At 38.8% G+C, this 22,378-nt stretch overlaps 2 protein-coding genes across 2 annotated transcripts in view; both read right to left on the minus strand.

The window, feature by feature from the left end:
• Positions 1-22,378, minus strand: part of aif1l (allograft inflammatory factor 1-like) — a 199,637-nt gene that overhangs the window by 70,610 nt on the left and 106,649 nt on the right. The gene's annotated exons all lie outside the window — the stretch shown is intronic.
• The window catches only part of lamc3 (laminin, gamma 3), a 131,159-nt gene that overhangs the window by 42,266 nt on the left and 66,515 nt on the right, over positions 1-22,378 (minus strand). The window contains exons 5-9 of the mRNA XM_067438629.1: positions 10,555-10,743; positions 7,850-7,967; positions 5,129-5,227; positions 4,524-4,660; positions 3,182-3,298 (exon numbers count right to left, since the gene is read on the minus strand). Of these exons, the coding sequence (XP_067294730.1) occupies positions 3,182-3,298; positions 4,524-4,660; positions 5,129-5,227; positions 7,850-7,967; positions 10,555-10,743 (660 nt within the window). The remainder of the gene's footprint in view (positions 1-3,181; positions 3,299-4,523; positions 4,661-5,128; positions 5,228-7,849; positions 7,968-10,554; positions 10,744-22,378) is intronic.

The raw sequence follows: 22,378 nt of genomic DNA on the forward strand, positions 1-22,378 counted from the left end.
CATCTTTCTGGGGGTTTGAGTTTGTACTTAAATGAACAGAATGTGAAGAAACAATCTCTAAAGTAACTGAAATTAAACATTTTTTTTTTTTTTTTTAACCATTCACTGCAATAAACCCCAGTCAGGGTAGAACGCAAAATTATTTAAAATAAATGAAAGCAAGGCTGTGAGTTCAAGACTTACCTTTAAGAAATAGTTCACCCCCCAACAAAATTGTCATCATATTTTTACTTTATTTCATATGCAGGACACAAAAGAAGATATACATTTTTTTTTTTTTTTTGTAATTGACTTCTACTGTATGACACCCACACACACACACACACACACACACACACACACACACACACACACACACACACACACACACACACACACACACACACACACACACACACACACACACACACACACACACACACACACACACACACACACACACACACACACACACACACAGAACAGAACCAACTGGTATTTCTACAAATAACTCTCTTATGTCCCAAGGGGGGGGGGGGGGAGTGTCATAAGAGTAATTTTACATGTATTCATCTCTTTACAGGGTTACTTTGATTTAGCAATAAGCTTTGTATTTAAACTGGTTCATTAATGCAGTAGAAATGTGAAATTACTGATACAAAGCCTTCTGCTAAATCGCTGAAGTAACCCTTTAAGTCGCGTGTCTGTGTGTGTGTGTGTGTGTGTTTTATTTTTTGGACTATATAATGGGAGTCATCAAAAGTTTGTTTGCTTACCAACATTTTTCAAAATATCTTCCACAGATTAAAAAGTCATCCAAGTATGGAGCAACAAGTAAAAAAAGCGACATAAAAACAGCAAAGATCCTGTTCTGTTATACAGTATCGGCAAGGCAGATCAGTCAGTGAGGGTGGACAGGCTTATAAATCAGGTATTTATTCAGTATTTACCTCTGAGCTTCTCATTGCAACCACAGTGAGGTGTGCTTGCACTTTTTCCGGGTTTCATCCCACGCCATTGTACAAAATAATAATAATAATCCCGAAGCAGAATCAATGCGGCATATATCAGACCTTTTAATAGAGGTGTCCATTCATAAATCTAATTGGCCTTATTGCTGCAGTTCTATTGATATATCTGCGTTTTACAATCAGCACAGTCTTACACAGGGAGGTGAAGTTGGGAGAGATATTACGATTAAACCCTGGCTTTAAACATCAATCTCAGTGATTAAAGGATTGAGCATAATTTGTGCCACTTGTCTCAGTTGATCACATCTGATATGTCACGCCAGGAGCCATGATTGCCGGAGAGATTTATTCCAGGCATATGGTTGGCTGTCAGGGTGCACTGGCCAAGTTGCTCATGGACAAAATGTGGTACCTGGACACGACTCTCGGAGGATGGGGACGTTTAGATCTCCCTCCAAGCCCCATCCATCTCAAACTCTAATCTCTTGGCGACCTCCGTTTCTCTCCATCTGTGTTTGTGACTCTGAGACAGCTTGCGACCAGCTTTTGGGAGGTGTGTATGTGTGTTTATGTGTGCACGTGTGTGTGTATGTGACATGTTGTTTTCTCCTCAAAGCTATGATAAATGTTCCACTCTTTCCTCTCACCATGGAGCAGATGTACCTCTGGGGAGACTGCACAACACACACACACACACACACACACACACACACACACACACACACACACACACACACACACACACACACACACACACACACACACACACACACACACACACACACACACACACACACACACACACACACACACACACACACACACACACACACACACACACACACACACACACACACACACACACACACACACACACACACACACACACACACACACGGTCTGGCTCAGTCAGCCAGCTAAACTCTTGGCTTGGCTGCTTGGCTATGGTATCTTGTCACCCCTCTGTTGACATGGCAGCTTCAGTGGTGTCAAAAGCCCAAAGCTGTGCCCAGCTAGATGAGCTATTCAAGAGAAAACCATTCGCACGCAAACATACACACTCATACCATCTATTAAACTCCTTCCAATACTCAAGACAGACTTAATCAGGGAAGTGTTCCTCCTTCACATAGAAATTTCCTCTCTGCTGAGACCAGTGATGTGTGAAAAGCATTAAAGATCCAAATAAAGCACAGCGCAAATCAGGGAATGACATTTATGAAAAGGATAATCTAAAAGGTCCTTGGGTGCTGTTGGAGCCGTCAGGGTGGCTGTATTCTAAATGCACATGGATGAGGAGGCGCGAGCGAACGGGGAAACAGGGAGGGAAGGAAAGCAAATGAGATCGTTAAACGCATCGAGGGAGCAATAGATCTCGGCGCATTTTAGCGGAGCGGCCAGAGCGGCACAAACAAGCCCTGCGCCGCAGCGATAAGAGAGACGGCACCAAGTGCTCCAAAGAGCAGCAAAAGGGGCAACGCTGCATTCTGCAGCCAGTCAGTGGTGGGAAAACAAAGATAGATGACACTAAACACGCACATTAGGACATTGCGGATACATAAGAATCCTTACCATAAAATTGTTGCATCACAAAAAAGACACGTTCATGTATTTTAAGTGTATTCAATCCCAAGACATTGTGTCTACGTGTAGCCCATGAGAAAATGTGTGAGACATGAAGACGTCATATTAACAGGATTTCTCCCAGAGTGAGCGGCCAAGTTGGTCTGGCTAAGTGTCTCCCGCGGCGGTAAATTGCTGTGTAGACAAGAGTAAAACGCCCTCAGCCTGTCCACTACACTGTGGACTAAAACGCCTCTGGACTGGCCTGTATAGCTGGTTTATCTTCAAAGGCTGCTCTATGAAATACTCACTTAACATATTTACATGATGAAACCTATTTATGGCCATGCATGTTAATTCTAGCTTTCTGTTTATCAATTGTTTGTTTTCGCTAAATAAAAAAAGCTTGTAATAAATGATACTATCACATAAAGTCAAACAAAGCTTAGTCTGTACAGACGTAATGTAAATCAATTGTGTTGGTTTAACTTGTAGATATGTCCTCGTCCTGAAATGTTCTCTAATTGGGAGCATAATTACATAACTCAGCCATCGTGACAGAGACTGTAATCGAGAGTCTGTTAAATAGTCTAGAGTAGTTTAAAGGAAGACCAACTTTTATTAACACATGTTCTAAGGGGAAGTGTATAGCCTACTTGCTGTCCTACCAGGTGCTTTGTAGAAGCCATTTTCCTCTCTATAGGGCAACAGATAGACTTCTCCCTCCTTCCAGATGAGGGATTGCTCGTGCCCTTCGGAGAACACACCCTTCCAGCCGTCTGGATCTAAACACAGAGTACACATAGAAAAGATTTCCCTTTCTTTTTATTTAATACAAAAAGATTAAATGTTTTTCTGCAAATTGAATGATCATCATAAATAGTTACATTAAAATGTTAGTACATTTTAGAACTCCAGATGTTTCTGTAAAACCAAAATGATTTTAGATGAGCAACAAAATGATTTTGGAGTGTCTTGTGCTTCAGTGGAAGCAAGACCATCTGTATGAGGTCACATAAATCATTTTAAAAAATTTATCAGATCAGATCAAAAAATAATCTGAAATATGTGCGAAATCTTAAACCATTCTATTTAATCTGACATCACACATTTTTTTCTGTTTTATCATTCAAATCTTTTCACATTTTTTTTTTAAATGTTAAAAATACTGAACCTTTGTTAAAAAGGGATATTAAATACACTTTCAATGAGGTCTCAGTTGCTTTGGACCCTACTATGTATTCACCTAAAGTCATTTAAAACACGTCAGTTACATAAAAAATAGGGGTGGGAATAACAGGATAACTCACAATATACGATGCAATCACCATATTTTGCCCACGATAATGATATATCACAACACCAGCGAAACTCTGACAGACGATATATTGCAAGAAAATCATCCATATGATCATGTATTTCATTTAACAGTTCATCTATTTTTTTAAAATAGCAACAATGTACAATAAGTTCATTTACAGCTATCAAACAGCCATAAGCTTGAAAAATGTATACATTTAATATATATCTAATTTCACATTAAAACAAGCTATTATTTTGACAGGTTACCGTGAAGACCTGTGTCTGTGTTCATTATATGACAGTTTTCTTAAATGAAACGGTAAAGTCTAATGAATATCGATACTTGGTGCCAGAGTATCGATAACATCTCACGGCTGGAAATATCGCGATAAATCAGCATGTAAATGGTTTGTCCCAGACCTAATAATATTCATCTTAAATATTACCTGATCAGTATTACAAAACGTGCTTATATTATAAGCACGTTTTGTAATATTGATCAGGTAATATTTGTATAATATAATACTGAATATCTGTGTAATATATAGTATAATATAATACTGAATATCTGTGATCACAATTTTCGCCCCCCCACTGCAATCACACACATTTCACTTAAATGTGTGATTGCAGTGGGGGGGCGAAAATTGTGATCACAGATATTCAGTATGTAAATCATGTTAAAAAAAAGTGTAATTGATAAATTACCTTCTAGGAAGTCTGAAGTAATATTAATAGCCATGTGCTGATTGGAGGACGAACAGGCAAGGGAGTGTCCAAAGCAAAAACATGTCTTACAGCCATCTGGGTTATCCAGCTGGAGGTGGAAGGAGCCTGGTTTACACCTATAATACAAACAAAGACACACGAAGCAGACTAATATAGCCAAGTACTGGTAGAAAGTGTTCAGTTTTCCTCAAATTGATCAAATCATTTATATGAAGATCTGGGAAATGTGGTGCTTATTTATTGAGAGGAGTGCAAATGTGCATTTCTCCATTGATTTATGCTAACAGGAGGAATTTGTTTATGACATGGGCATAGTAGTAGGCCTATTAAGCGACAAAATAAAATGTATTACAACTGATCGAAAATACTACTTAATTTACATAAATGACTGATTTCTGTAGTATTTTGCAATCATAACAATTATTTGTCATGGATCTGGTCTGTGCTGAATATGCTAATAAGTATCTTGCTCTGTCAATGATAAAATGCATGCCAAATGTTGCAGATGAGAAATAAAGAGAGAAGAGATGTGAGTTAAAGACAGAGAAAGAGATGGTATGCAAGGGTGAGGAGTAGATATTCACCTGTTGCAGGAGTGTCCCTCTACATTAGCCTTGCAATAGCAGCGCCCATCTTCAGCTGAACACACTCCTACACTGCCCCTGTCATCACACTCACACAACCTGTTTGAACACACATGCACATACACAGATATAAATAGATGAATGAGCCACCGTGACCACTGATGTGCCTGTAGTGTGCAGGTTAGTCGGCCGACAGACTTAGGTCAGAGCTGCTCTACCAAGTGTAAACTTTTTTTTTTTTTAAACTTTCACCATGATCTGCTGCAACATGGCCTGAAACCACAGTTTTGCCTGCTTTGTGATTACCCACAATTCTCCTACCTGACAAGTGACTTTTCACCTCTCTTTCTCTCTCTTTTCATCTCTTTTCTTTCACGTTTCGCTCCAGTGAACCAATTAATTTGTACCCCAAAACACTGACCCACATGGGCCACATGAAAGCGCAGTGGGGTATAACATTTTTGTTTGACGTTTGCCTTTCTCCTGTGTTTTCTTTTGCATTACACCATTATTTGCATCATTGAGTGTGCATATGCAATGTGCATATCTCCTCAGGTGGATATAATCTGCATGCAGCTCAATACTGAAATCTTTCTTTCTTTTTTATAATATTTCTTATAATAAAAACCAAATTGAACAAAAGGTTTCAATAAAAAATGCAATACTGTTAAAAAAATTTTCAATCAGGGAGATTTTCTTAAAGAAATTAATAATTGTATTCTGCAAGGAGGCATTAAATTGATAAAGAATTTAGTGTAAAGACATTTAAAATGTTTAAAAAGATTTCTATTAAAAAAAGTATGCTCTTTTGAACTTTCTATTCATAAACGCATTCTAAAAAAATATACTTTTTTTCCTAAAAATATACAAAAATATTAAGCAGCACTGTTTTATTGACAATAAGAAATGGTATTTGATCATCAAATCAGCAAATTAGAATGATTTCTGAAGGATCACGTGTCACTGAAGACTGGATAAATGATGGTGAAAATTCAGCTTTGACATCACAGGAATAAATGACATTTTAAAATATATTAAAATAGAAAAGTTATTTTAAATTGCAATAAGACACCGATCAGGCATAAGAATATGAGCACTAGGTGAAGTGAATATCACTGATAATTTCTTCATCGCGGCACCTGTTAGTGGGTGGGACATATTAGACAGCAAGTGAACATTTTGTCCTCAAAGCTGATGTGTTAGAAACAGGAAAAAATGGGCAAGCGTAAGGATTTGAGCGAATTTGACAAGGGCCAATTTGTGATGGCCAGATGACTGGGTCAGAGCATCTCCAAAACTGCAGCTCTTGTTGCGTGTTCCCGGACTGCTGTGGTCAATATTGATTAAAAGTGATCCAAGGATAGAACAGTGGTGAACCGGCAACAGGGTCATGGCTCATTGATGCACATGGGGAGCGAAGGCTGGCCCGTGGTGTCCGATCAAACAGACGAGTTATTGTAGCTCAAATTGCTCAAGAAGTTAATGCTGGTTCTGCTAGAAAGGTGTCAGAATACACAGTGCATCACAGTTTGTTGCGTTTGGGAACACATGGCACCAGGATGCATAATGGAAAGAAGGCAAGCTGGCAGAAGCAGTGTGATGCTTTGGGCAATGTTCTGCTGGGAAACATTGGGTCCTGCCATCCATGTTGTGGATGTTACTTTGACACTTACAACTTACCTAAGCATTGTTGCACACCATGTACACCCTTTCATGGAAATGGTATCCCCTGGTGGCAAAATCGAGCATCTGTGGGACAAGCTGAACAAACAAGTCTGATCCATGGAGGCACCACCTCACAACTTAGGGAACTTAAAGTATCTGTTGCTAACATCTTGGCGCCAGATACCACAGCACACCTCGACGTGTCAGGGCTGTTTTGGCAACAAAAGGGGGACCAACACAATATTAGGAATATCACAATAATTAAATATTGTCAATGTTATGCCTGATCGGTGTATTTATTAATATTATTAATATTATATTATTATTTTATGGTATTTTTGATCAAATAAAAGCAGCCTCGGTGCGCATAAAATATTTGCTTCTTTTTTTCATCTTAAATCATAAAATAAAGATAAAATAAAGTAAAAAATAAAATAAAATAATATAAATAAATAAATGCAACTAAAGTCTAAAAATAAGTACAGCAATAATGAACATAAGTTCAGTGTTAGAGGTGCAGATACAAGTGAAATCAATCACTATTCCTCATGAATAAACAAGTACTGTGGCATTACCAAGATTTTATTTATTTATTTGGTTGTGAATTTGGTATCATATTACAATTTTAAAAAGATTATTATTCAAGGACTCTTTCCTGTTGTGGAAGCCATGTTTTCCTGCATCTGCTGGTTGTCTTGTCAAGATTGTTCTACATTTTTAAATATTTCGCTGCGTACAGATAGTCTGCAATGGTGTAGTGTTTAATCCCTAAAAAGGTTTCTGAAATGGTGATATAATTATGTTTCAATTGTGGTGTAATTTGGATGAAATCAAATGAGTTTTACAGCATTGTTCTGTTCCGAAGATTAGTGTGATGGGGTAGGTAATAAATGGTAAATGGACCTTCTGGTTTGTTTGTATCTTTATAATTAATGCACTTTGGCTGACTTCTGCTATGTGTGAGTTATTTAAGGGTTTCCAGTGTAGTTAGAACAAGAATCCAATATTTTTGCTCATTTGACGAATTATTGGTAGAGATACTCCCGCTCTCATTACCTGCATCCACCAGGGCCAAGAGAATGGAAGCCAGACTTGCAAATGTCACACTTCACACCAGACACACCTGGCCAGCACACGCACACTCCATCTGCATCACACTGCAAACTCATAGAACCTGGTGAGAGACAGAAAGAGGGTAGACGGGTTTTGACCCGTTTTGGGTTATTTTTTACAGTCTATGGTTTTGACAGACATTTGTAGCCTTTAGGTCTTTTAATGAGTACATGGATAGTTTCAGTTTCATTAAAGAATAATTTCCCCAGCTAAAAAAAAAATCATCCAATAAAGGTTAATACATGCTAATTTTAACATATCTAATACACACATTTTGTCACCTGAAGCAAAATCAGATATTTCAGATACAAGATAAACATGATTAACGTGTAATTAAACAGCGACAAATAATTTTAAATGTGCTAAATTTTTCCCCTTGCATTAACAATCATTAATATTGCAAAATATCACACAAATAGACAGCATATCTGAATTTTTTTTAAATAATAAAAAATGTTCCCCTATTCATCACCTTTATTTGTATTAGCTGTTTCCATGATCCACCTATTTTTTATGTGCATTTTGAGATGCAAAAAACATTTATTGAAATGCCAAGATGCGCATAAATTCTACAAATGTGCATGAAAAACTGTTCATGCTCAACTGAGGCGGATACATTTTTATCTGATAAGAAGCGAAGATGGAAACACATATACCATGAAGTCCCCTCCATGCGCTGCAAAAAACTCAAGTGACTTTGCCTCAACAGTGGTTGTGACTGGATAACTGGACGAACAAGCCGACCATTTTTATTTCACATATCTAAAAAGTAATCATTCTTGTGATCATTCAAGTCATCAGAGCCAAAGTTTAATTAATAATAATAATAATCTGCCCCCCAGAACAGTCTCTCATAAGATAGCACAAAATAACATTAGTCTTCAGTTGTATATTGACATTCACATTGTTAATTAATAATGAATTATTATGTAATGTTACAGATAACTAATAAAGACAAGGGGACAGTTTAAAACAAACGTAACTTTACTTCGTGTGTAATCCAGTCAGTGTGTCTATTATCTTGTTCCTTGTTATCTGAAGAAGCCAAACACAGTCTGTGTCATCCTGGTGGGTACTGTTAAGTCTCACTTGTGCCATTGTTGTTCTCAGGCATGTTTTCAGGCTCCTTAGAGGACTAAAACTTCTTTCAGCCTCAGCTGATGAGACTGGGATAACTTAAAGCAGCCTCAGAAGGATTTCAACTCAGTCAGGCCTCTCACTTCAGCAAGACCAAGCAATGTTGTGTTTTCATGTTTTATGGGGACTTTACACAGACATGATGTTTTTTGTTTTTTGTTTACTGTACAAACTGTATATTCCATCCAACACTAAACCTACCCATCACAAACAAATGTCTAAAAAACACCACTTAGTGTAATTTATTTTCCTAATGGGGACCAACAATTTTCAAGACTTTACCATCTTTGTAGGGACATTTTATCCCCATAATGTAGGGACACACACTCACACTATCTCACTCACACACACTAGCGTTTAGGTTTAGGTTAAGTTTCAAACAGGTCTCCTTTGTTGGCTAGATGGCGTTGTCACAAAAACACGAGGGTCCTAGAAATGCTGTCCTGAAACTGTGACGGTCCTAAAAGTGCAGCCTCCAGTACTGCAGACAGATAATAAATAACTTATCCTGTGATTGTCATTCGTATATTGAAAAAACTGCACTGTCCCCGAATCGATATCGATACCCAACATTGTTGATTTCGTGAAATCCTGTGACAGCAGTGAGATCCACTTTTGCGACATGACTGAAGCGTGATGTGAAGCTTCCCATCATTTCTACGTTCAAATCGGTTCAAATGCAGCGCTGCCTTCCCGGAATGCTGTGTGGGCGCGTTAAAGTCGCTTGACGTCACCCATAGGAATAAAGTGGAGTGCGGCGCGGCACGACAGAAGTGTTGCACGGACAAATGGATCTCCACCTTGAGTGCAGTGTTTATGGGCATGCATTTCCTCTCTCGCTCTGGTCCGGTCGCTTGCGCGTGCACCCTTCCGGGAGAAGAGCCCGTACGGCCCATACAAGGACCTTCCGCTCTGTCGACGTCAAGCCGACCCATACTCAAAAAAAAACTCTCCGAAACTTGTGAGAAACCGGAAGGAGTATTTTTGACACAGAAATACTTTATCAAACGTCCAACTTAGTTTTTGAAACTTTGTCAATGTTTAGGATGGGAATCCAAGTCTTTAACAGTGTAAAAAGCTCAGTATGCATGAAACAGCGCGCCCTTAGATGCTAGTCATTTCTTATATAGGCTTCCGCAAAAAATTATTAATGCAATATTTTGAGCAAATAGTAAATTCTCAAATTGTGAATGGAAACATAGATATTGTAGAAATAGATATTATAACTATTGTTATAAAAACCCAATTTAATTTCTTTGTAGCTATGTGTTTTTGTGTGCCTTATTTTTCCCACTGTAGCTGTATATTTGTACAGAATGTAGGCTATAGATGTACATTTGCATGAGTATATGAGATAGAGAGCATTTATGTCTGATTACGGTTCATATAAGATACTAACATATAAAGTGTGTATGAGAGTGACTGGTGCACAATTGCTTTGATTGTGTGTGCCATTGTATTATAGTTGGAGTCTTACATATGCTCACTCATTACATATTGCACATGCTTACCCATTGTATTACAGTTGCAGTCTTGGCAGGAATGCTGCGGTAATGATCTAAAGAAGTTTTCTCTGCATTGCTCACAGTGAGGGCCAACTGTGTTTTCCCTGCAGCCAACACAGCGCCCCCCACTTCCTGTGCTGCGGTACTGCTCAGCATCAAACACACATTCATCAGCAAGACCACTGCAGTTACACTCTGAGAAGTAAGAGAAAGAAATGGAGGAACAGGTATGGATGAAACAGAGGAAAAATAGGCAAAAAAGATAAAACTGATTAGAAATAGCAGTAGACATACATTTAAACCAGCTTGTTCGGTTTTTTATAGGCCTTTTCACAAACACACTAATAAGCTCCCCTGCCACATGCCTCTTCTTTTCAACACATCACCCAACCAGAAAGCACTAAGTCAGCTTTTTATGCATCCGCCACCTAGGGGAGCATTGTGGGGCATTACTCGTTTTATTACAGTTCCGTCAGTCAATTGACTGTGCAATAACCATCACATTATCACTCTCTAATGGAACACAATTTCTTGAGCTGCTGCTGAAGAAAGAATTACACTCTGTTACACTAGAGGAGACGTACAACAGATAGGGACAAATGCTCATTAAAGGAAATTATATATATATATATATATATATACACACTTTATTAATGTAGATAGACAACTATAAGTAAGCATTTGCAATTGCATTTCACTAAAATGTACACTACCATTCAGAATGCTTTTTCATTTTTTTTAATTTAATTTTTTTAAATTTTTTTTTTTTTACTTTCTATCAATTAAAGGCCTGGTTTCACATTCACAGACAGGACGTAGATTAAGCTAGGATTAGGCCTTAGTTCAGTTAGGACAACAACAATTGTTTTACTGGTGTGCATCTTGAGGCAAATCAATGACACTGACCCCAGATAGCAAGCGGATGTGGGCCACTTCAGGCAATGATGCGGCACTGCAGGCCTTCTTATGGCCCGGATAAACTGTATGTGAGCCTGATGTGGCCCACAAGTAAAATGGCAAATATGGCCCAAATATTTTAAATCACATGTGGGCCTTTTTAGGCAAAGATGCGGCACTCATGGCAATGTGTAATCTGAATATGAGCCTAAAGTGGCCCATATGATAATTAATGAATATGGCCCAAATATCACAAACCAAATGTGGGCCACCTATGGGAAAAATCTGGCAAAACCGACAATGACTAATCTGGGTGTAAACCAAATATGGCCCGCATATGTTGCAGCAAATGTGGCCCAGTTATGTTATAACATATCTGGGCCAGTTTTGGCACATATGAGGGACAGTAATCACTGGCAAATCTGAATGTGAACCTAAAGTGGCCCACACTTGGCAAAGAAAATAAGGCCCGGATACTTTACATCAAATTTGGGCCACATTTGGCAAATATATGGCAAAGTCAGCACTGGCTAACCAGGGTGTGAGCCTAAACTGGCCCACACATAGTGCAGCAAATAAGGCCCAATTATGTTAAAACATATCTGGGCCATTTTTGGCAAAGGTGAGGGACAGTAATCACTGGCGAATCTGAATATGAACCTAAAGTGGGCCACACATGGAATTTGCAAATATGGCCTGGATACATTATACAAAATTTGGGCCACATTTGGCAAATGTATGGCAAAGTCAGCACTGGCTAACCAGGGTGTAAACCTAAACTGGCCCACATATAATGCAGCAAATGCGGCCCAATTAAGTAAAAAACACCTGGCCCAGTTTTGGCAAAGATGAGGGACATTGATCACTGACGAATCTGAATGTGAACCTATTGTGGCCCACACATGGCAGAGCAAATATGGGCCGAATACATCACAGCAAATTTGGGCCACATTTGTAAAATGTATGGCAAAGTCAGCACTGGCTAACCAGGGAGTGAACCTAAACTGGCCCACATTAAGTGCAGCAAATGAGGCCCAATTATGTTAAAACATATCTGGGCCAGTTTTGGCAAAGGTGAGGGACAGTAATCACGAACAAATCTGAATGTGAACCTAAGGTGGCCCACACATGGTATAGCAAATATGGCCCGAATACATTACATCAAATTTGGGCCACATTTGGCAAATATATGGCAAAGCCAGCACTGGCTAACCAGGGTGTACACCTAAACTGGCCCACATTGAGTGCAGCAGATGAGGCCCGATTATGGTAAAACCTATCTGGGCCAGTTTTGGCAAAGGTGAGGGATAGTAATCACTTTCAAATCTGAATGTGAACCTAAAGTGGGCCACATATGGCATAGCAAATATGGCTCGAACACATTACACCAAATTTGGGCCACATTTGGCAAATTTATGGCAAAGTCAGCACCGGCCAACCAGGGTGTGAACCTAAACTGGCCCACATATAATGCAACAAATGTGGACCAGTTTTCTTAAAAAATATCTGGGCCAGTTTTGGCAAAGATGAGGGACAGTAATCACTAACCAATCTGAATGTGAACCTAAAGTGGCCCACACATGGCAGAGCAAATATGGGCCGAATACATCACAGCAAATTTGGGCCACATTTGGCAAATATATGGCAAAGTCAATACTGGCTAACCAGAATGTGAGCCTAAACTGGCCCACATATAATGCAGCAAATGTGGCCCAGTTTTCTTAAAAACATATCTAGGCCAGTTTTGGCAAAGGTGAGGGATAGAAATCACTCACAAATCTGAATATGAACCTAAAGTGGGCCACACATGGCATAGCAAATATGGGCCGAATACATTACACCAAATTTGGGCCACATTTGGCAAAAGTACAGCAAAGTCAGCACTGGCTAACCAGGATGTGAGCCTAAACTGGCCCACATATAATGCAGCAAATGTGGCCCAGTTTTCTTAAAAACATATCTGGGCCAGTTTTGGAGAAGGTGAGGGACAGTAATCACTAACAAATCTGAATGTGAACCTATGGTGGCCCAGACATGGCATAGCAAATATGGGTCGAATACATTACACCAAATTTGGGCCAGATTTGGAAAATATATGGCAAAGTCAACACTGGCTAACCAGGGTGTAAACCTAAACTGGCCCACATTAAGTGCTGCAAATGTGGCCCAATTATGTTAAAACATATCTGGGCCAATTTTGCCAAAGGTGAGGGACAGTAATTACTGGTGAATCTGAATTTGAACTTAAAGTGGCCCAGACATGGCATAGCAAATATGGCCCGAATACATTACACCAAATTTGGGCCACATTTGGAAAATATATGGCAAAGTCAACACTGGCCAACCAGGGCTTGAACCTAAACTGGCCTACATTAAGTGCTGCAAATGTGGCCCAATTATGTTAAAACATATCTGGGCCAGTTTTGGCAAAGGTGAGGGATAGAAATCACTCGCAAATCTGAATTTGAACCTAAAGTGGCCCAGACATGGCATAGCAAATATGGCCCGAATACATTACACCCAGTTTGGGCCACATTTGGAAAATATATGGCAAAGTCAACACTGGCCAACCAGGGCTTGAACCTAAACTGGCCCACATTAAGTGCTGCAAATGTGGCCCAATTATGTTAAAACATATCTGGGCCAGTTTTGGCAAAGGTGAGGGATAGCAATCACTCGCAAATCTGAATATGAACCTAAAGTGGGCCACACATGGCATAGCAAATATGGCCCGAATACATTACATCAAATTTGGGCCACATTTGGCAAAAGTACAGCAAAGTCAGCACTGGCTAACCAGGATGTGAGCCTAAACTGGCCCACATTAAGTGCTGCAAATGTGGCCCAATTATGTTAAAACATATCTGGGCCAGTTTTGGTAAAGGTGAGGGATAGAAATCCCTCGCAAATCTGAATATGAACCTAAAGTGGGCCACACATGGCATAGCAAATATGGCCCGAATACATTACACCAAATTTGGGCCACATTTGGCAAAAGTACAGCAAAGTCAGCACTGGCTAACCGTGAGCCTAAACTGGCCCACATATAATGCATCAAATGTGGCCCAGTTTTCTTAAAAAAATATCTGGGCCAGTTTTGACAAAGGTGAGGGATAGAAATCACTCGCAAATCTGAATATGAACCTAAAGTGGGCCACACATGGCATAGCAAATATGGCCTGAATACATTACACCAAATTTGGGCCACATTTGGCAAAAGTACAGCAATATCAGCACTGGCTAACCAAGATGTGAGCCTAAACTGGCCCACATATAATGCAGCAAATGTGGCCCAGTTTTCTTATAAACATATCTGGGCCAGTTTTGGAGAAGGTGAGGGACAGTAATCACTAACAAATCTGAATGTGAACCTATGGTGGCCCACACATGGCATAGCAAATATGGGCCGAATACATTACACCAAATTTGGGCCAGATTTGGAAAATATATGGCAAAGTCAACACTGGCTAACCAGGGTGTAAACCTAAACTGGCCCACATTAAGTGCTGCAAATGTGGCCCAATTATGTTAAAACATATCTGGGCCAGTTTTGGCAAAGGTGAGGGACAGTAATTACTGGTGAATCTGAATTTGAACCTAAAGTGGCCCAGACATGGTATAGCAAATATGGCCCGAATACATTACACCAAATTTGGGCCACATTTGGAAAATATATGGCAACACTGGCCAGTGGCTAACCAGGGCTTGAACCTAAACTGGCCCACATTAAGTGCTGCAAATGAGGCCCAATTATGTTAAAACATATCTGGGCCAGTTTTGGCAAAGGTGAGGGACAGAAATCACTTGCAAATCTGAATATGAACCTAAAGTGGGCCACACATGGCAATACAAATATGGCCCAAATACATTACACCAAATTTGGGCCACATTTGGCAAAAGTACAGCAAAGTCAGCACTGGCTAACCAGGGTGTGAACCTAAACTGGCCCACATATAATGCAGCAAATATGGTCCAGTTTTCTTAAAAACATATCCAGGCCAGTTTTGGCAAAGGTGAGGGACAGTAATCCCTCGTGAATCTGAATATGAACCTAAAGTGGCCCATACATGGCATAGCAAATATGGCCTGCACATAATACACCAACTTTGGGCCACATTTGGCAAAAGTATGCCAAAGTCAGCACTGGCTAACCAGAGCGTGAGCCTAAACTGGCCCACATATTATGCAGCAAATGTGGCCCAGTTTTATTAAAAAAATATCTGGGCCAGTTTTGGCCAATAGGGACAGTAAATCTGATTGTGACCCTAAAGTGGCCCAGACATGGCATAGCCAATATGGCCAGAATACATTACACCAAATTTAGGCCACATTTGGCAAATATATGGCAAAGTCAGCACTGGCTAACCAGGCTGTAAACCTAAACTGGCCCATAAATAGTGCAGCAAATGAGGCCCAATTATGTTAAAACATATCTGGGGCAGTTTTGGCAAAGGTGAGGGACAGTAATCACTGGCAAATCTGAATGTGAACCTAAAGTGGGCCACACATGGCATAGCAAATATGGCCCGAATACATTACACCAAATTTGGGCCACATTTGGTAAATGTACAGCAAAGTCAGCACTGGCTAACCAGGGTGTAAGCCTGTTAATAGTTAATAACATTTACAGCCATGTTTGCCAAATATACAGTACAGTTGACATGTAGCCTGACAAGCCAGACCCACATCAAGATGTTTGGTCTGGAAACTCATCATTGACAGCTCAATCAGAGGGGCGGATAAATGGCTGTCTGTCAAACTCCCTCTGCACGCGATAGGATAGCGCTACACCAACCAGAGCAACGAAGGTGAAGCAGAGCTCGTTGATAGATTAAACATTCGCCGTATCCGATCGGCTAAACTCCGAACACATCATCCCTTCTTAAGAATGACTTCAGTGCCGTTCTTTGTTCTTTTCTCAGAGAAAAGCTTAACTCCAAGTCTTCCAGAGTCGCGGTCAAAGCTGATTCGAAAGATGTGATTGGCCAGACCAGAGTTTGGAGTTTACAGCTCAGAAGGGTATTGAGAATTGCTAGACGACACTCGCGGCAGATTAGATTTGCTGCCGCTAGGGTGTGTCTAGATTTCTAGGCTAGTTGACATGGAAAATATGCCATAAATATAATTACAGTTAATTTAGATGTATAGCTAAAAATGCCCACATTTGAAAATATGGCATAATACTTTGTAACGAAATTGGGCTATGTTTGATAGGATGCAACTCTTAATTGTACAGTTTAATCTGGACAAAAAGACTATATCAGTTGTGCATTGGCCTGCCTTGTGATAAAAAAAGTACATAACTTTAATTGTGTGTGTGTGTCTGTGTGTGTGTGAGGTGTGTGTGTGTGGGCATGTTTTTGTTAAATATCAGGACACTGATTAAATGTGTATTATGACATGGGTATGACACATGTGGGAGAGGGTGAAATATGAGGACATTACCCATGACACCATTTTTCAAAATGCTTATAAATCATACAGGATGGGTTTTTTTTGTTTGTTGAGAAAATAAAAATGCAGAATGTTTCCTGTGATGGGTAGGTTTAGGGGCAATGTGTGTGTGTGTGTGTGTGTGTGTGTGTGTGTGTGTACTTGTTTATATTATATTGTAGGGACCAAACAATGTCATATAAACCTGAGATCACCAGCCAGCGGTCCCCACAATGTAAACGGATTCATAAACATACTATGTTTTTTGAAAATGTAAAACTGCAGCATGTTTCCTGTGATTAGTGGTAGGGGCAGTGTAAGGGGATAGAATGTACAGTGTAAAATCCATTACGCTTATGGAAAGTCCCCACAATTCACACAAAAAACAATGTGTGTGTGTGTGTGGTCTAGGTAAACCCTATGTTATGGGGACACAAAACTGGCAATATTTGAAATCCTTGTCCATGTGGGGATGTTTTTGGTCTCTATGAAGAAAACTAAATTAAAAATTATGCTTTTTGAAATTTAAAAAAAAAAGTTTAGATTTCTCTGTGAAGGGTAGAAGTTTTAGGGGTAGGTTTAGTGTAGGGTGATACAATATACAGTTTTTACAGTATAAAAATCATGTTTGTGTGTATACTGTGTACACACAGACAGCTACAGAAGGTTGAAAATATGTGTGTGTGTGTGTGTGTGTGTGTGTGTGTGTGTGCGTGCGTGCGTGCGTGTGTGTGTGTGTGTGTCTGATTATGAATTGTTTGCAACAGGTCAAATTTGTGAACTGTTTTTAATGGTCCTGACTTGAATATTTGGCTGAGATACATTTTGAGTTGCTGTATGTGAAAATCTTTGTCATGATTTTAAGTAGGACATATTCCTGGGTCAACATATGCATATATTTATCCTGGAACACAATTCCTGTCATGAAACATAGTCCTAACCCCCTAACCCTAACCTAACCCAGAGGGAAATGATAGGTAAATAACTAGCACCAAACCCTGCATTTAAACATAAACTTGACATAAACTTTAAGCTTGTCACTGAAATATGATTTGTTGATTGGAATGCAGGATTAACAATGTTATAAATATCCAGAAACAGTCTTGTTGAAATCACATTCACCTGTAAATGTATGGAACTGTAAGGCAGTGTCATCTTATAAACCGCTTCACGTGACCCTGATATTCTAAATTATTATAAATAAAATACTCAATTTGTCTTTCATTTTTGCTAAATATTGACTTAAACATTGAATATTATCTGTATCATATATGTCCTGTCCTATAACCTGTCAGTATATTAATTGAGATATGCATTTAAGAGTAGACTAAATGAATGACAAATCAGCAAAACCTGCTATGAGAACATTTTATTGTTATTTTGAAGCCAACTTTTTTCAACCCTTTTTTTGTTATGCTTTCATTACAAAAAACATTTTTTATCCCTTGCTAGAATATATATATATATATATATATATATATATATATATATATATATATATATATATATATATAAAACAATAATAATATATATATATATATTTAAAATCAACTGGTTCGAGTTCCTATTTCCGGCCCTTTAAATTTAAAAAATAGCCGCGGAAAAGGCGCCCAAAAGACGGAGCTGCAGAGGGGGATTATTGTTTGGAGATTTGACGGTGGAAAACGGCAAAGAAAGTTAAGGTAAGATTTAATAAAAAAAAATATTGCTTCGTTTTAGGGATTGCTTCGTTATATTCAGTTGGAGTAACTTACTGCATGTTATGTGATATTAAAACGTTAACGTTAGCTAATGAAAGCTACAATTGTTAGCTATCAAACATTAGTTATTTTGTCAATTCAAAACTTTTGCCATTGCCTGAAGGATTTTGTAAGTGACATAACGTTAGCAATTCAAGTTGATTATCGTTAGTTCACCTCTCTTTCATACATTTGTCACGTGATTTTTGATAATTACTAACTGGTAAATAAATGGTGATAAAATATTAATATCTGTCTGTTTCATTGCTGTACTAACGTTAGTCTATGCGGCTCTCACGTGACAAAAGTATGAACAAGGCCTAACGTTACCAGAATAACCTAAATGAATCATCTGTTTCTCATAATTTTATATTTTGCCTGCAATATGTATAGTTTTTATTATCATTATTTTATTATTTATTTTAAATATGAAGTTGTTATCAAAGTTTGCGCTACTTGAGGTGATTGCTAAATGATTTAAAGATCCAAGTCAGTAAAATGATCTGATCTTCCCATCACTAACGTTACAAAGAAGTCCTTCGAACTGAAAATCACATTGTCTTCTGCTGAAAAAAAAAGCATAGACCAGCATGATTTCACTTTCACTCACTGTATACTAGAGCTGCAACTAACGATTATTTTTTCTGTCGACTAATCTAACGATTATTTTTTCGATTAGTCGACTAATCTAACGATTAATTTTTTTACCCTTTGAAATTTTTCACAATTCTGTGGCACCCCCTCACATAAGTTACGCTAGAGGTGTAACAGTACAGACTGCTCACAGTTCACTTTGTATCACGGTTTTAGGTTCACGTTTCAGTACAGTTCGGTATTTGCTATGTTCAGAGGAAAAAGGACTACTGTCAAATGAAAATAAAGAAAATAAGAACAGATAACTTAAATAGAAGCAGCAGCACAAATAAATACTATTGAGCAAAGATGAGAATAAAATAAACAATGCTTTTCAGGATTTTCAGGTAGGTCTAACATTAGTTTTTAGGTAGAGAAATGGAATTAAGTAATCAAAAGTAAAATAACCACACATTTAACTGTTTAAAATTAAAAAATAATCCTTATTAAACTTACAAAAGCTTTTCAGTCAGGAGCAGTGAGTGATGTCTTTATCTTTTGTTTGACATTAAACAGACAGCAGTGAATGCTACTGCCCCTTTAAGACCCACGGATAGTCGTCGTATTTTCTGTATAAAGTTCACTTAAGGCATAGAGTAGGCTGTGACATTTTGACATACTTTTTGTGAGTTTGTCCGTTTAAGCACAGGATTTGAAAGATAACTCAATATTTGCGCGCTTTGGGACGAGTGCACAGAGACAGATCTTCTCATTCGAGTCTCCTGGCTACACGGGGGTGATGACGGTGAAAATGACTGCTCATATTCGGACGTACAGCAGCACTCGCATGCGTTTTATAAAGTTTACAAAGAGAGACCGTTTTGCCCACGTTTTTCTTTTATTATCGCTGTTGTTGTAGTGCATACCTGAGGAGTCAGCACGTGTATCCATCGACAGAAACATACATAGGCTACAGCATTATTTTCAAGTTACAACCCATATTAAAGATGCGTCATCAGATGCGAGATGAACCGAAGTGTAAGTGCATCCCCGCAACTTTTGCTCGGGATCCCGGTTGGGAAACACTGGTCTGAATTGATTGACACCGCGCTGGCTTGTTTAGAATTATATGAGCGTCGTGACCGCGCGCTGCCGCGTGATGAAGGCGTGTCGCAACTCTGTTATTCAACTGCTCTGGTTTAAAAAGCTATGTCATACTAAATGCGCCAAAATGCAATAAAACTTGTTTTACGGTCGAATGCAACGCGTGTGTGTGTGAGTGAGTAAGAGACGCGCAAAAGGGCGGAGAGAGAATTTAAGGAAATGCAGCTAAACGAATATGCGTGCTTCTTTTAAATAGCGTAAAAATGAATGAATGACGAATGTGGCGGCCGTTATTGATTATGTGGCGGTCCGCCACAAATTAGTCTATGTGTGGGAAACACTGTTTGGCCTCTGTTTAAAGTATTCCCATACTTTTGATATTCGCGGTCTAGGTTTTTGTGATAGAACCAGGAGCAGAAGCGAGATGAACGTCTGACACGACGCGTCGACGCATTTCACGAACGTCGACGTATTTCCGTAGTCGACGTCATCGATGACGTCGACGCGTCGTTGCAGCACTACTGTATACCAACCTGCAGTCAGGTCTGTATGGTCAACGTATTTTCCCAATTATAATATTATAATTATAATGTATAATTTGAAATTCATCTATGTATAAATTTGACATTAAACTGCACTAACTAGTTGTATTACTTGTATTACAGAAACAACAGGATCACAGAGCAAGCGAGTAAGCTGTAGAATCCCACTTCAACAGATGGCTTCAAATTGCAAGTGAGACAGAGGGAGGAGAGAAAAGGAGTAACGAAAATGGACACGCAAGTAATTTACACGGTCTATTTTACTAATTGTTTGTAATCATTTGGAGTAAATCCGGGACTACACTTCACTTCACTTGTTAGGTCTATCTCATCTATTTCATCTTTGTTAATAAAAATTAGAAGAAATATGCAATAAAAAACAGTAATAGAAACTGTATATATATATATATATATATATATATATATATATATATATATATATATATATATTTTAGGGATGCAACAATACAGTTAGTCCATGGTTCAATACATAACCTTACTTTGGTTTTTAACCACGGTTTTCCGGTTCGGTTCGGGTTTTTTTTTTGCTCTTCTATTCTTAGGTGACAGGAACAGAAAAAGGTTAAGGATAAAATGGTTTTTATTGCAATACTCTTTCTTTATTTTACTTAAAAGAGTTGAAAACCCTTACTTAAACTTAAAACTTTACATAAAAAAATGTATACACATTCCCAGTGTATTGTATTAAATAAAATAAATATATATAAAGATTTACAGTGGCAGCTCAGAGATGTACAGTAGCATTTAAGTATGAAATTGAATGAATAAATGTAGAGTATAAACGTAAATGCGGGTAAACACCCTTAACTTTAGTGCATATGATTGGATATTTGCTCAAATCAGCGCATAGACTCAGGCAAACCATTAAAAAAAGAGCAGAATAAATAAAGAGGAATATTCAAGGGGGTAATCTAGCGCTCGGAAAGCGTTCCACCCATAGGGTGTTTAAATATTTTCTCCCGTTGCTTTTGGCTCACTATGGGCTTCTCCCCATGCTTCTCCCTTGACTTGATCAGACCATTGCTAACCAAGCCATCACCTGCTGTTAGCATCCCATTGACTCCCATTCATTTTTGCGTCTTTGACAGTGAATAACTTTACATCAGAGGCATTTAAAGACTCAATTTGTCCATTGTTTATTTCTAAAGAAACTCGACAATGCATAAAAGGCTCCATTACCTTGTATCTTACACAATCGCCCCGCAGAAGCTGTTTTTGTAAAAATAGGCTAACGATTGCGTCATAACCAACGCGACTCTGTCGCACAGTTGAGAAATTACCGTATAGACCTGAGGAGACGCTCGCAGGCAATCTTTACTGTCTATGAGGCAGTCGGGGGGACGTGGAGACATAAAGTCTGATAAAGTCAAGGGGGAAGAATGGGGAGAAGCCCATAGAGAACCAAAAGCAATGGGAGAAAATATTTAAACAATGTGATTCAGATTTCACTTTCCACAACTACTAGAAGACCTACAGCTGTCAGACAGGAGGCTCACATCACATCTACGTCCTCAAGCTCAG

Source organism: Pseudorasbora parva, chromosome 3 (genome assembly GCF_024679245.1).
Source record: "Pseudorasbora parva isolate DD20220531a chromosome 3, ASM2467924v1, whole genome shotgun sequence".
Taxonomy (NCBI): domain Eukaryota; kingdom Metazoa; phylum Chordata; class Actinopteri; order Cypriniformes; family Gobionidae; genus Pseudorasbora; species Pseudorasbora parva.